Below are 15897 nucleotides of genomic sequence, written 5' to 3' on the forward strand. Positions count from 1 at the left end.
TTAACTGATAATTTTAGTAATAAAATTATATGAATTATCAATCTTACACAAAAGCTTTCTTTTAAGGGCTAAATAATAAAACAACATTGAAAACTATTATTTCATATATCCTTTGTGTTGAGGAAAAATGAATTTTAAATTATCCTGATTAACATTATGTATTACGTATTAGTGTATATAGTTGTGACTCCTGCTATGTCAATAATAGTTGAACTATAATTATCAGCAAATATTTCTGATTCACTGAAAAAAAAAAAAAGATGCTCCTCACTTCTCACTGAGAATGGCAAAGGTAATATTTTCTTCTATGTTGGCTTAAACTCCTAAATGGTGTAATATTATAAGGTACTGGGTTATTAATTTTTATAGATTTGGGTTTTTTAATTTTTTTTTTAAGATTTTACTTATTTATTTGACAGACAGAGATCACAAGCAGGCAGAGAGGCAGACAGAGAGAGAGGAGGGAGCAGACTTCCTCCTGAGCAGAGAGCCTGATGTGGGGCTCGATCCCAGGACTCTGGGATCATGATCTGAGCTGAAGGCAGAGGCTTTAACCCACTGAGCCACCCAGGTGCCCCTAGATTTGGGTTTTTAAAAGAAATATAGAGACCTACTTCTTTTGAGCATAATTTCAGGGAGGAAATAGATGGAAGCATATACTGCTTCCAGAATATTTCTCCTGAACTTCAGGAGAAATATTAATATATGAATGCCAACCTGAAAACTGATGCAGCTGATTTATTCATTTTTTTGACCCTATCTTATTTGACAACTCATATGATTTGGATAATATCATAGGAGAAATGGTTATTACATTTGTGAATATATAAAGACTAGGTGACAATTAATAAATTATAAAATCAAGACCCCCCAAAGAAAACCCCAAAAAGATGAGGAAAACGAGTCAAAATTAACAAGTTAAAAATAACAGAGCTCCATGTGTGTCCTTATGCCCATGCTGAAAAAATAAATCCTAGAGAAAGGCGTGACTTGATAGAAAGAACTTTAATTAATTGTAATTGGTCATAAATTCATTATAAGCTAATGTTAAGACTTGGTTACCAATGACACAAACCAAAATTCAGGGGCTCCCCAAAGTGAAGTATTTGTCTTGATTTTATTCTCTCAGCTGCCGGGACCCACAAAGAATGCAGACACCAGTTTAGAATCACGTTCAGAAAGATGACTGGATTAGAGGATTTTTATGCATTGGTGTCCATAATGGTGAGGGCCTCAAAGTTTATGTTCTATTAGAAGAACTGGGAACGATTAGTTCAGGGAAGAGAAATCTATTGAAAAGAAAGGGTAACCAGTGGAAGTATGTGATGGTTGGTGTTAAATATCTGAATGGCTGTTATTTCAGAGAGGAACTAGATTAACTTTTTTTTTCTTTAGTTGGCAATTTTAGAAAACAATTTTCAACATGAGGGATGTTATAAAATCAGAGCTGTTCGGTTACAGAAAATTATGCCTTCCCAACTAGTTCACTCCATGTTTCTAGACAGTGTCAAAGACGGATTTTGTAGAGAGGATTTTCATTTAATTTTTTCATTTGAATTTAAATTTATGATCAGGTTTGTATTGTATGACCCAACATTCACTGAATGAGCTGCATGTTTTAATACTTTGTCACCATGAAAAATTCATGATTAGCACAAAGATGGTGGCAGTATCTTGGGATTTATCATGGTGCTAAATATACACACACACACACACACACACGTGCACACACATACACATTGGCTTATCTATAAGCTAAGCTACCTCAAGTCTTTTTCCTCACATAAGACAAGTTCCTCATTCATTTCAGTAATTGAAATTTTACCTGCTGGGCAGCCTTTCATTCCTTCCATTCTCATGTAACCAGGGCAACATTCATATAACACAGTCCTGTATATCGGAAGAAAATTAGTATTAAAATGGGGAACTACATAAAATTCATTTCCATATAATCTTAGCAAAAATATATCACTTATTGCCATGATTTATGAGACTTTTGAATTGTTTTTTTTCCCCCTGATTTCAAGTTTGTTTATATTAGTTTGATTTCTCTATATAGTTTCATGACATTGTAGAAAGTTTCAGGATCTTAATACAGATGAATGTGGTTCCCAGTTCTGTCCTTGGTAGATGTATCACCTTGAGCGAGTAATTTGACAAATTTGAGTCTCAGTTTCTCCAGCTTTTTAAAATGGATGTAGTAGCTATGATAGCTACTCACAGGCTAGTTGTGAGTCTCAAATAAAATTCTGCTTTGGAAATCATTTTGTGAACTATAAATAGTTAGAAATGTTTATTAGTATAAGTTTATGAGAAACTAGAAACATCAGTAAATACATTAACCCAATCCAATCAATAAAAGCTATTCCACTGCTAACTAAAATAATATTTTAGGTTTGAATTGCCAGTAGAATTATTAATTTGATCATAGTAAATATAATCTTTAAAATCTTCTACAATGCAATATTCAAGAAAATGCTATTTTTTCCAAGTTAACAAAGTGTAGCAAGTTATATATTGGCATAATTAAGGCAACAAACCAGAAAATTCAGCAAAGATATATCTAAAATAAGTTTGTATTACTCTGTTTTGTTGGAAAATAGTAACCTCAAATCATCTACATAATTGCTTTTATTTCTTACTTTATTAAAAATATAATCCTAATCTTCATTTTATCAAAGTCCATTTGAGGAGTCCAGAAAATGTCACACAGTTTAATTACTTAGACTAATTATCTTATAATTTAGTAACTAAACATGTATTAAGTAGTTCAGATATTATTTATTTCTTTTTTTTTCTAGTTATGATAATCATATTCAAAAAGATGAATGAATGAGAGAATTTGAATATATTTAAGAAAAAAATCACTATAAGAAATACTTTTCTTAGTATGATAAAAATGACAACAAAAGCAAGTTTGTGAAAAGTAGAATTATTAATGATATACAAAACGGTCTTCTATAGTTTGTAAATAAACTTTTCAAATTAAAGCCAAGTCTATTAATTGATTATCCATGGTTTATGGTCTTGTTTGTGACCTTATATTCCCATCTCTTTATTTTCTTGATGTCAATTTAAAAAGTAGAATGTAACATTATTTATGCATATACATGTATGCAGTGAAAAATGAAAGATGAATGAGAAAGAAATTTCTGGCATGGAAACTGACTCAAAGATATTTGATAGATTTTTAAAATGGACAAAATTAAGTGGGAAATGCCAATTTCAAATTGTCCATCAATTTTAAAATAATTTCAAAAATAGCTGGTATTAGAAACATATGGAAACTATATGGGGGTCTTATGCAAATCTTAAAATGGCCCCTGAAACAACGTATTTACTTATATCCTCATATAAATAAATTTGAATATGTGGATGCAAAAGGATTGATTCAGAATTTCTTACATGTTAGCTTTAGCATATGTTGTAAACAACTTGAAAAATGAGATACATATTTATTGGTCCAGTATTGACAGTATTGACTTGAAGTAAAGAGTGACTAGAAGAGGAAATTGTTAATGTAACAAAAATTTCTGTAGCACATGCTAATATGACCCAAGGGTTAACCTTAATGTAGACAATTAGTGCAACAGATGGAATAAAATCCAAAACAGCTGCAATTTCAGCTGATAGTTGAACAACATGGTTATTTGAGTTGATATTTGAAAAACAAATTGTAGGTTTATTCAGGAGAACATTTATTCGATACAAAACTTAAATTTCCCACATGGTTAGTAGGACAAAACAAGAGTAAAGAAAAATCATTACTATGTACATCTCTGAAAGTGGAAAATTTATCTTCATTTTCTGATTAGCTATCTAGAATCTCATGAAAATACCAGCTGAAAGGAGTCTACAAAATACTGTATTGTTCAGCCAATACATATTGTAGGAACTATCTTAAACTTGGGAAATTCATGTTTATCAGTAGGCCTGCCCAATTACTTCCTTCAAATCTGCAAAGCAACTGTTCAACCAAGACAAACATTTCTGTCAACTGATACAAAAAGTCCTAAAGATGTCTATGGAAATTTTAGCAACTGCAAGCAGATGGCAAAACAGGCATTCCTGTTGTCAAGGTTATTGATTTATTTGATTATTCAAAACTAATATCTAGCATTTAAATTTATTTCAGAGCACAGATGTAAATATGTTTATGAAAATGAAGCTGCTTGGGAGAAATAAGCTAATATAATTTAACAAAGGAGACACTGTTATGTTTCTGGTAAAAAGCCAGCCTTCAAAGCAGGATTTTTTTTTTTAATGGATAACAAGAAAGAATGTTGGCATAACCTTTGTACAAGCCTTGGCATCTCTAATATATTTAGATGGTTAAAATGAGATTATATCATACTTTCCTAACTTCCAGGAAGGATATAATAAAGATATTTCCTGAATAAATCAGAGAGCAGGTCCTTATGTAGTTGGTGTGTATTCCAAATACGCCTCATGGTAACCACGAATATGAAGAACAAAGGGAAGAGAATCCAGAGCCTTGGAGTTCCCAGCTGAGGTCCAGCTTGCATCATAGGCAAGATCACTGCAACCACTGACTTACATTGTGATTGTGTGAATGACTCACGAGTCTAGCAGATGTCTGCAAACTAATAAGAATAAAGTCTAGGCCAAAAAGCATCATCAGTTGAAACTCTAGTAAGCAAATGAACAGGAATAGACAGCAAAGTTCTGTGGCGTCCTAGATCTAGTGACCACAGAAAAGTAGAGTCCAACTAAGGTTATATGCACTGAATACATGATTTTTATCTGGAAATAAAGATAATCTTATGCATTTTAGATAGGCATCTGGTCACAGTTCCTTTTCCCACCCACACATATCCATTTGTTCAAGTACTTTAAATTTAAGGACAATTGATATTGTGAGTTACTTAGCAATTTCACATTCATCAAATCATTCTACCATCCCCCCCAAAACTCTGTAACTATAAAATCCACATTTCACAGGTAAAGAAATGAAAGCTCCAAGAAGTTAATTGATGCTGTGTTTAGTATTTGTACCAACATTGTTAAGTTAGGAATAAGTTTTTAGTAATCCCCCAATCCTTCCACCTATTTAGGGTAACTGAAGTTTAATGATGATGTAGTAAGCAGGTTCTCATTCAGATATTTGTTTCTCAAGTCCTCTTTCGTTGAAAGTGGAGTCCAAATCAATGTGAAGCACTGTTTTTTTAGCCAGCAATGGTATCTCTACTTTTTCTAATACAGTAACTTACTCTATGACTCAGATCCTTCACTTTAAAATGAAGAACTTGGACCACATGAGTAATTCTCAACTTTTATTTGCCCATGATTATAATTTCCCACCAACACTTATTGATTAATTAAACCAATACACATTTCTATCAAGTAATGAAAGTATTTTCTGATTTTAAGTTAATCAGTGAAATACATATCTAAATAAAGAGTAATTGTCTTTCGGGCTACTGAAATAGTAGATGTAATGACAGGTCTTACACCTGTTGGACCCCTGCGGATCTGGTAGTTTGGGATGAAATAACTGGATTAAATGAAGATATGAAGCTTAAATTCTTTCCAAATTCAAGCTTTGATGAAAATTTTGAGGTAAACTGGAGTATTTCAGATAATTTCCAAATGGATGTAGGTGAACATTAATTAGCGCTTCAAAAATCCTGATATTTTAGATCAATTTGTTCTTCTGGCTCTTTTTTTTTTTTTAATAAAATGAGGAAACTGAGGTAACCATTTTTATGAAATGAATCGTAGAGATTAAGCGTCTTCTCCAAAAAAGAGGGCCATAACAAGGGTAGAAATGCCATGGTGTCACACTGGTTCTATACAGCATCATGTGATTTTTTTTTCCTTTGGACCTCCATGACACATAAATTCAGGGCTCATGAGTGGCCCACTAGCAGAGGTTAGAAATATAGAGAGAATTTCTTAATTCACATTTATGATTCAGTTTTTGTTTTAAAGCTTGCAATGTGGGAGAATTTTTTCAAGTAAAATGGTGTATATGTCCAAGGAAAGACATAGACATCTCTGGGACTGGTGCATTAGGAAAAAGATGAGACTTACGTTTTCTTTCCACAGATGGCACCTTGGTACCAATTCCTACAAGTGCTGAAATATTTCTTTTTGGTGCCTAAAATCTGTTGAAGGGCGCAGACATTTGGGCTAGAATACAGGGAAGAGAAGAAAGTTAATGTCCTAATGACAATGACTTTTTCATATCCTCATGTCACATGGTTCAGAAAAAATAAATTAGCATGTGGACTCAATTTTGAAACATGTGATTCTAGTCTTGCACAAATCTACTTCTTGATCCAAGCTTACTGATTCATCAGAAAAACTAAAGTCTATGGGAGAGAAAAATAGAGAGGAAATTATACATCCAAACACCAGTGTTCCAAAACTTAATCTAGTAGGAATATTCAAGCAGCATTAAGTTCAACTTAATTTTGTTTTCATTCATATCACTTTTATAATAAGCCAATGTAACTGACCCTTTTTAAACCAAACGTGCTCATTTTGGTCTCTAATATGGAACAACGGACTCTGGAACAATGAGGAACCAAGAGAGGAAAAGAGACAGTTTTTACTAGGTCCAAAGACAGCATATGCTATAATTTTCTAGGTAAGCAATCACAGAAGAAATGAGTGCTACAATTAACTGAATAATATGGCTGCACAAAGGAAAATCTATTTCTTGGAGTGGAAATAGTAGATCAGAACATCCTCTGCCAGAATTTTAAGAGTCTTTCTCTCTTAAAGAGATAGGAAGTCTTATTTGCACTGTAAAGCAAAGGAACTTTTGAGCAATGTGAAAACTCCTTTGAGACATTAGAAGAAATGCCAAGATCCATTTAAAAAAATTATAAATGGTTGCTTAAGTTACTAAATTATTCCTATTAACTTTAAAAATGCTAAGTTGTAGTTAAATTTATTCCAAGAAATATGTTTGCAAATTTTGCAGAATGCAGAATTTAAAAACATTCTTAAATGCTTTAAAATATTTAAAGAACTAGTTACATTAATCATTTTTAAATTTTCATACATAACTTAAATGAAAATTTCCTTCACAACATGTGAAATATTTCAAAGCTATTCACATAATGAAAGCCCTAGTCATATATTTTTATTTTGGAAACCTCATTTCAGGTTTATGGAAGGAAATAAAAATACAAATAAATATAATAATAAAGAAATGCCTATTAAATATAGTCAATTAAATTAAAATTATATAATGCTGCAAAAAAGCAATTACATGCAAATTATTTTGACAGTAATTTTTAAAGTTTAAAATTTAAACTATAAACATCTACAAATCACAGAATACTCCTTTTTTTCCTTTTTCATACTATTTTTTAATGTAAAAAGAAAAAAAGACCTCGGTGTATTTAAGGAACTTTAAAGATAACAAGCCAAGTAAAAGAAAAAGAAAGATTTATAAAACCTAACCACTGACTTACCCCTGATCCCGGCCCCTGATTCGGCTATGAGCCAAAATCTTGTCATAATGGCCATTGGCATTTGCAGGGTTAACAACAACCAGCAAGAGTAGAGAAAATATAGGTAAGAAGGGAATCATCTTTAGTCTCTCCGTTGCAGTTAGTCCACGAAGAGAACTGGCAGTGGCTTTGGAGAGCTCAGAGTTTATATACATGTCAGAGTCTGTGGGAGGGAGCACTGTATAACCTGGGAATCTGAGCTCTCTCCAAAAAACATCAGCAACTTCAAGTTGGCAGCTAAAGTCCACTTTTCCTAGTGATGTTTACTGAACACATTGAGCCTCTTTTATATTTCATACTGAAGAAGATATTTATTTTTATTGTTAAATTATTTATATTCCCCTTTAATAACTGACTCTTTGCCTTTTCCTATTTCAGTTTTATTCTTCTGCACTTTGGAGGGGTTCATGGAAAATGGTTTTGTTTGGGTTTGAAGGACTATTCTGCAATCCACCCCTTACAGAATATATGTTCCTGTGCTCAATGAGATCATTGTTTGATCTTATCACATCACTCACATTTAGTTCACCTCAGAACTGAAGGGTTATTATTTTTCACCAGAAAGCAAATTTAGATGTAAGTTCGATAATCATAAGGCAGTAATGGCTCTTGATTAAAAACAGATGTTGGACACATTTAAAACTTGTACAAAATATGAAATAACTCTGATTGTTGATGAAAAATACAGGAGAGACCACATGTTCCTTGCAATACTACTAAACAAGGGAGATATTTCCATTTTACTTCTCTTTTCAAATATCAAGGAATGGATAGAGTTAACATAAATCTAATTCTGCCAAGTTTTCCTAACTCTTAAATGAAGCAGAAAAGAAAACCATTTGTGCTTTATTGTTTTTTCATTACACGCTTCACATGATGATGAACTTATCTAGGCAGCACATCTGGTAACCACTGGACAAAAGTAGCCCCTATTGGAAACAAGTATTACAAATCTAGCTGTAATAGATTAAAGACATATTAAGAAACAAGAGCATTGGGGCGCCTGGGTGGCTCAGTGGGTTAAAGCCGCTGCCTTCGGCTCAGGTCATGATCCCGGGATCCTGGGATGGAGCCCCGCATCGGGCTCTTTGCTCAGCGGGGAGCCTGCTTCCTCCTCTCTCTCTCTCTGCCTGCCTCTCCGCCTTCTTGTGATTTCTGTCTGTCAAATAAATAAATAAAATCTTAAAAAAAAAAAAAAGAAAGAAAAAGAAAAAAGAGCATTGCCAGAAATCTTCCTCTGATTTTTATCAAGAATAACTGCAGTCTCTAAATATTACACCATGTGGTTCTAATCCAAGGGAATATGCGCTCTTAGCCCTCCGCACATGGTATGTCAAATGTTCAAAACACCAGATAAAAGAAATCCAAATGTCAGATGTCAACCATAAGCTGAACCGAAACCTGCAATGAGTCTTCTTGAATACATAAGTTGCACACTATCCTAAAGTAAAAGTGTAATTCCAATATGTCTTGTTGCAAAGTGTTCCTTCCATCATGGCACATTGGTATTGTTGCCCCACTGGCAATATAAAGAAATTTGATACTGCCTCACCATGTTTTCCAATTGCAAAGCCTTATAGGGGAGGCTGAATGGGCCCGGGGTGATTCCAGGTATCAGGAGAGTTACATCAAACTTGGCTATAGAATTTATTGAGTAGGATGGAAAAACTGTTTTATGAAAATAAGTCCTTAATACCAGTAAATTAGCTGTTAGAATATTCTTGGTAACATAATTATATAAAAGTCTTCAATACTAGCCTGTCTAGTCATTATAATGTAGATTATGTATCTTCTAAGACATAATAATGAAATTTCAGAATTATAGAATGATGAATCAAACTTATAATATGGAGATTCCTCTGACAACACCATTATAAATGGTCATTCATTCTTTACTGGGATGCTCACTGTTATTAATGCAACCCATTTCCTATTAGACAGCTGCAAGTATTTATAAGCTTTTCTGGAATGAAGTTGAAATCTGCTTAAATCCAATGGGGTTTGATTGGAGAGGAAGGATTGAGGTATTGAGAGAAAGAGATACAAATCTGGATCATGTGTATCAAGGGTGAAAGATGTCTTCAAACAGAATCCCAAATGATGACAAACAGACTTGATTATAAGTACAGAGGTGAAGGCAGTATCAATAATTTCCTATCATGTAACCTACTTTCTTCATAGTGTCTGCAGTATATTGAAAATAAATTGATTATTTTTAAGAACAATTTTGCCCTAGTTTTTCCTTGTGACCATTGGAATCAGGGGCATCCTTTCACGTAGACCACTGATTCCTTCAGTGGTCTAGATGGACAAATAATTGCATGAGATGAGTAAGAAAAATGAATACACATTCATATTTCAAAAGAGACAACTCCTTTCTGGCTGGATATACAGGTTTACTTTTTATAAAAAAGCATGGTATATGCTCATATTCTAAAAAGTTTCTGAAATCTTTGTTTTTTTTTTCAGTTTCAATAATAAAGTCTTAAATCTACCCATCCTGAGCATCACATTGGAAATTGTATAAGTCCCTTGGAAGTCAACAAATGCTAACCCTCGGCAAATATTTACACTCAAGATGAGTAATGCCATCGAGGAAGATCTTGAAAATGAGGACCAGATTGTACATATAAACTACATGTAAACTTAGAGGTTGGAGAGCATTCCAAGAGAGGGACAACTTTAAGGTAAATATAAAAACATGAAAGCACTGTGACTGAAAAAGCCAAGCTCAGCCTGGAAGTATGATATTGTATGAAATTATGGAGTGGTCGAAAGTCCAAACAACTGCTTTAACCACTATCCTAGCTTCTAGGAGCCTGATAATTGGACATAGTCTATGTCTGTTGGGCAGAGTAGGGTGAGGGAAGAAAATAGTTTCAGAGAATGGAAGAGAAGGTAGTCTAAGAAGTGGAAAAGAGAAAAAGCTTGAGAAGGACACCATTCTCCCTTTTCAGAGCACTCAGCAGGGGTCAATCTCTCATTCTTTCTCACCACACAGGGCCCTTATTCTCCTGCTTCATGAAAGCATACTGCCCCTGGGTTGGCTACGTAACTTTATTAGCAGTTTTGAGGAGGATTGAAATCTTGGCAATTGAATCTGACCTTCAGGGCTGTAAAGTCTGACCTGGAAATGTAAGTCATTAATGAAAAGGAAATGACTTATTATGCAACCAAAGAAAAATAATGTGTCTGAAAGACAAAGACATTTGTTTCTAGGTATCAGGATGCTAATTTATGGGCAGTTTGCAAATTATCCAGTGGATCTTTGTAGCAAGTCTCGTAGCCTCTGGAGACTGTGAAGTCATTGTAATATCATGCTTACTCTCCCTCGCGTGTAACCAACGTGACCTACACTCTAGGATTGGGCATTGTCTATGGATTCAACAAGCCTGGATACCCAAGCCAAGAGTAGATTTTTTAAAAGGCATTTCCTTGGTTTTGAATGATCCAAAGTAGTTACGCGCCCCAAGTTATATCTGAACTCCTGCTTTTTAACAAATGGTTTGTGGGATCTTGAAAACCTTTCTTGAGTATCATTCTACTTTCTTACTGGCCTATTTGTAAACTATAAACAATAGTACTTGGTTATAAAACATGACAAGGCCTTGACGTTAACGCCACACATTCATTGAGGCAGCATGTCTCAGTGTCCAAACGCTTGCCCAGTGAAGGTCTTAGCATTTTTTGGTACTTGGGTTTGCAGCCCTATAAACTGAAGTTCTAACAAATGCCCAGTGATCTTTGTTTCCTTTAAGTGAAGGAAAGCCAACAGTAAAAGGAATTCAAATTAAGCAAAAATAAAATTTTGTGATTTTTTTCCTACCTCTTTATAATATTAGCTAATATTATAAATATATATATATATATATAAATATTATAAATATGTAGGGCACCTGGTTTGGTTAAACGTCTTCCTTTGGCTCAGGTCATGACCCCAGGGTCCTGGGATGGAGCCCTTATGGGAGTCCTTGCTCAGCAGGAAGCCTGCTTCTCCTTTTCCCTTTTCCTGCCACTCCCCCTGCTTGTGCTTGCTCTCTCTCTCTCTCTTTCTCTTTGTCAAATAAATAAATAAAATCTTTAAAATAAAATATTAGCTAAAATAAAATTGAAAATCAACACCTGACTTAAAGAAGTCAAAAGGGCCATATATAGGCTAAGATATTTGTGGCTAACAAAGTAAAACCTACAAGAAGTGGTACCTGCGAAGCCATACTCGGAATATATTTCCAATGGAGAAAATCCATGATATATGAAAGATAAGAAATCATATTCAAGGAAAGAGATGACTAACATGCCCCCCAAGTAAACATTGTATGATGTCTCTTTAATGTTAATTCTTTTGGAAGTATATAGAAGGTTTTCTGTGGTAAATGTGGGTAACATGCCATCTTTCTTGTTTAAATTTAGATTCTCATATCCTTTAAAAGCCTACCAACTGAAAAGTCTCCCTTTCATATTAAGTAATCAGTGTAACTATTGTCCCTAACTGAACTGAACACATCTGAAATTTTTTAACTGGGTGCTTATTTAGCAGCATTTCTTAACCGTATTTACTTGTATTTCTCTGGAGACATCTAGTGGAGAATGTGCAGTATATGTTTCTAGAAGCACAGATACCATTAGATTTTGATTTAAATAATTTATAGGAAAATGATATAAAAATATTAAACAACTTATATACATTTCAAAATGCCAAATAACTGAAGATTAGTAACAATCCCTTAAATAAAATATTTGAGAGCTAATTTAGATCAATCACAACGAATGATGACAAATGTAGATTAAAAACTGAAAAATCTGGTCTTGTTTCTTTTATGTGACTGAACAATAAATTGCTTTACTTTTAACCGAGTTTTATGTTGTTGTTCCACACTGACATGGACTAGTGACAACAATAAGAAATTGTGACCGATTTCTCCACCTCATGTAAATGATCAGAAATAATCACTTCCATGGTCTGATGTCACTCACTGGTTCCTTTTACATTTATAAACCCTTACTTTCTCATCTCTGGACACTTGACACCATTGACATTGTGCCTTTCCTCTTTTTTCTCATTTAGATCTGGACAACTTTGTTTCAGAGACAGTCAAGACCCTAGTCATCATCTGTCTCCCGTTCACAAATGATTAATATTCTTCTAATAACTTCTAAAGATTGGACTGTAAGATAAAGAAGTGCATAATTGCTGCAATTAAATGAAATCTGTAGATGACCATAGCTTATAGGATGAGAGTTTTAACATCTCATTTGGCATTTTTAGTCTGATGAAAGAATGGTCTGAATTATGATAACTTTATAATCAATAATCACCCATTTATAACATTCCTGAGCCTTTTCCATCTGAAATAGAAATATTCTCAGATCCCGTACTTAGACCTCCATCTGATGATATCCCCTCTGTTTATTTGTCCATGACAACATTGTCCTCAAATTCTCTTCATCTTCTATTTCCAGTGTTTGTAATACATGGTATATATTCTCTCTACCCCCACTTCTAAAAAGCTCCTTGTACCTCTGCCCGGAGGTGACGGAGGGGGTTTTCCAACCCTAATGTGTCTGCTTATCCTCAGACATTGAATATATTCTGCTTTAAAATAAACTTCTGCTTCTCCAAATATTGGTCTTAAATGATTAATTTCCAATTGCAGAGATTCAGTATTGTTACTGAATTCAGTATGGTTACTCTTAGAGATTCTTTCTTGTTACTCTCCCAATATATCATGAACTTTCCTGCTTGCTTATGCAAATATACTTGAAAATGTCAATTCTCTAAATGTGTGGATCTGGTAAGGTTTTTTATTCACTACAATTTTCTTTAATGTAAACCAATATGGGGGTGCTATGGGAAAACAAAAATGGAAAAGAATTGCTAGTTGTTTTATGCTAACAATCGTGTGACATTCTTTATATTTTTATCCTTTTTCCCAGTGATACCCATACTTGTGGAAAAACTGGAATAAGACAAAGCAAAGTTATGGTACTGGCACAAAAACAGACACATAGACCAGTGGAACAGAAGTAGAGAGCCCAGATATGGACCCTCAACTCTATAGTTAAATAGTCTTCAACAAAACAGGAAAAAATATTCAGTGGAAAAACACAGTCTCTTCAAAAAATGGTGCTTGGAAAATTGGACAGCTATATGTAGAAGAATGAAACTCTACCATTCTCTTACACCATACACAAAGATAAACTCCAAATGGATAAAAGACCTCAACGTGAGGCAGGAATCTATCGAAATCCTAGAGGAGAACATCAGCAGTAAGCACTTTGACATCAGCCACAGCAACTTCTTTCAAGATATGTCTCCAAAGGCAAAGGAAACAAAAAAGAAAATGAACTTTGGGGACTTCATCAAGATCAAAAGCTTCTGCACAACAAAGGAAACATTCAACAAAACAAAGGGGCAACCCACGGAATGGGAGAAGATATTCACAAATGATAGTACAATACACACAAAACGGATAATCATGTCAAAAAATGGGCTGAAGACATGAAAAGACACTTCTCCAAAGAAGACATACAAATGGCTAGCAGACACAAGAAAAAATGATCATCATCATTAGCAATCAGGGAGATTCAAATCAAAACCACACTGAGATACCACCTTACATCAGTTAGAATGGCCAAAATTAATAAGACAGTAAACAACATGTGTTGGAGAGGATGTGGAGAAAGGGGAACCCTCTTACACTGTTGATGGGAATGCAAGTTGGTGCAGCCACTTTGGAAAACAGCGTGAAGATTCCTTAAGAAATTAAAAATAGAGCTTCCCTATGACCCTGCAATTGCACTACTGGGTATTTACCCCAAAGATACAGATGTAGTGAAAAGAAGGGCCATCTGTACACCAATGTTCATAGCAGCCATGGCCATGGTTACCAAACTGTGGAAAGAACCATGATGCCCTTCAACGGATAAATGGATAAAGAAGATATGGTCCGTATATACAATGGAGTAGTATGCCTCCATCAGAAAGGATGAATACCCAACTTTTGTATCAACATGGATAGGACTGGAAGCGATTATGCTGAGTGAAATGAGTCAAGCAGAGAGAGTCAATTATCATATGGTTTCACTTACTTGTGGAGCATAAGGAATAACACGGAGGACATTAGGAGATGGAGAAGAGAAATGAAGTGGGGGAAATCAAAGGGGGAGACAAACCATGAGAGACTGTGGACTCTGAGAATCAAACTGAGGGTTTTGGAGGTGGGGGTGGGGTGTGGGGTGAGCCTGGTGGTGGGTATTATGGAGGGTATGTATTGCATGGAGCACTGGGTATGGTGCATAAACGATGAATTTTGGAACACTGAAAATAAAATAAAATATTTTAAAAAGACAAAGCAAAGATCTCAGATTTTAACTAGTTATACATGACCTACACTACACAGGAGTTTGGACAGCTTAGATTTCCAGTATATAATGAACAACTAAAAAGAAATTTACATTATTAGAAATAGTGCTGAGGAGGAAAATTATTTGAGTAGACAGATTAATTCAGGAAGTTTATTCAGGAAATTAATTCAGGAAATTCAGGTCATTATTCAGGAAAAATAAAAGTTTACCATAGTGAAAGCTTTGGCCTTTATATGAGAGAAAAAAATAAAAACCCAAAATGTTGATTCTTTAAGTCTGCCTTTCAGCTTCATAGAAACAAACACACACAGTTGTACGTTTTTGCCTTTAGCAAGTTATTTTCAGTTAAATAGAATAAATTCTTAAGTATTATGCAAAGGTTGATAAAATAATAATAACAATAACAGATACTAAGTATAATGGATATGGTCATATGCATTAGCACTCTTTGGAATTTATTCACAAAGTTAAGTATTGCAGGGAAATTACTCTTTTGGCTGGGAGCTGATAGTGCTAAGACAACAAGAACTTATAATCACCAAACAATGTAAAGCTATAGAGTTTGCAAATTAGTAATTCTTCAGCCTGAAAGAATATTTTGGGAACTTCACTTTTGGAACATATTATGTCAAATTTTCAGTTGTATTTAAGCATCCATCACACACATATTTTTACAGTTTTCTGTAAAACTGTAATAGCTTTCTCTCCAGTTTTTTCCTCAAACCCTACTCTTAAAAAGTTAATAGGTAATTGAGAAGAGCAACCAAATCACTTGCCCATGTAGGCCCACATTTGGATATTCCTGCTTTGAAAAAAAGCCCAGTTGAAGAAAGGGAGCTCAGGTAATTTCTCTGGGTGTTCCAGTTACCTATTTCTGCCTAACACATCACTCCAAATGTGGTGGCATAAAATAACAATCCATTTCTTACACTTTGGTGTCAGTGGGTCAGGCATTTCAACCATGCACAATGGAGATTGTTTATAAGCCATCCTGCTCCATGATGTCTGTGGCTTCAGCTGGGAAGACAAAAATGGCTAGGGCGAT

At 34.3% G+C, this 15897-nt stretch overlaps 1 protein-coding gene across 9 annotated transcripts in view; it reads right to left on the reverse strand.

Annotated features, from left to right (window-relative positions):
* The window catches only part of POSTN (periostin), a 34215-nt gene extending 26576 nt beyond the window's left edge, over positions 1 to 7639 (reverse strand). For 2 of the 9 annotated variants that reach the window (XM_045069596.1, XM_004779531.3), the window contains exons 1-3: positions 7449 to 7639; positions 6055 to 6153; positions 1826 to 1890 (exon numbers count right to left, since the gene is read on the reverse strand). In XM_045069596.1, the coding sequence (XP_044925531.1) occupies positions 1826 to 1890; positions 6055 to 6153; positions 7449 to 7567 (283 nt within the window). In that variant the 5' untranslated portion in view covers positions 7568 to 7639. The remainder of the gene's footprint in view (positions 1 to 1825; positions 1891 to 6054; positions 6154 to 7448) is intronic. The other 7 variants (XM_004779537.3, XM_004779535.3, XM_004779532.3 and 4 more) reach the window with 4 other exon arrangements.
* Between the last annotated feature and the right edge of the window lie 8258 nt (positions 7640 to 15897).

This window comes from Mustela putorius, unplaced genomic scaffold (assembly GCF_011764305.1).
Source record: "Mustela putorius furo isolate JIRA1106 unplaced genomic scaffold, ASM1176430v1.1 tig00003942_pilon_pilon_pilon, whole genome shotgun sequence".
NCBI lineage: Eukaryota > Metazoa > Chordata > Mammalia > Carnivora > Mustelidae > Mustela > Mustela putorius.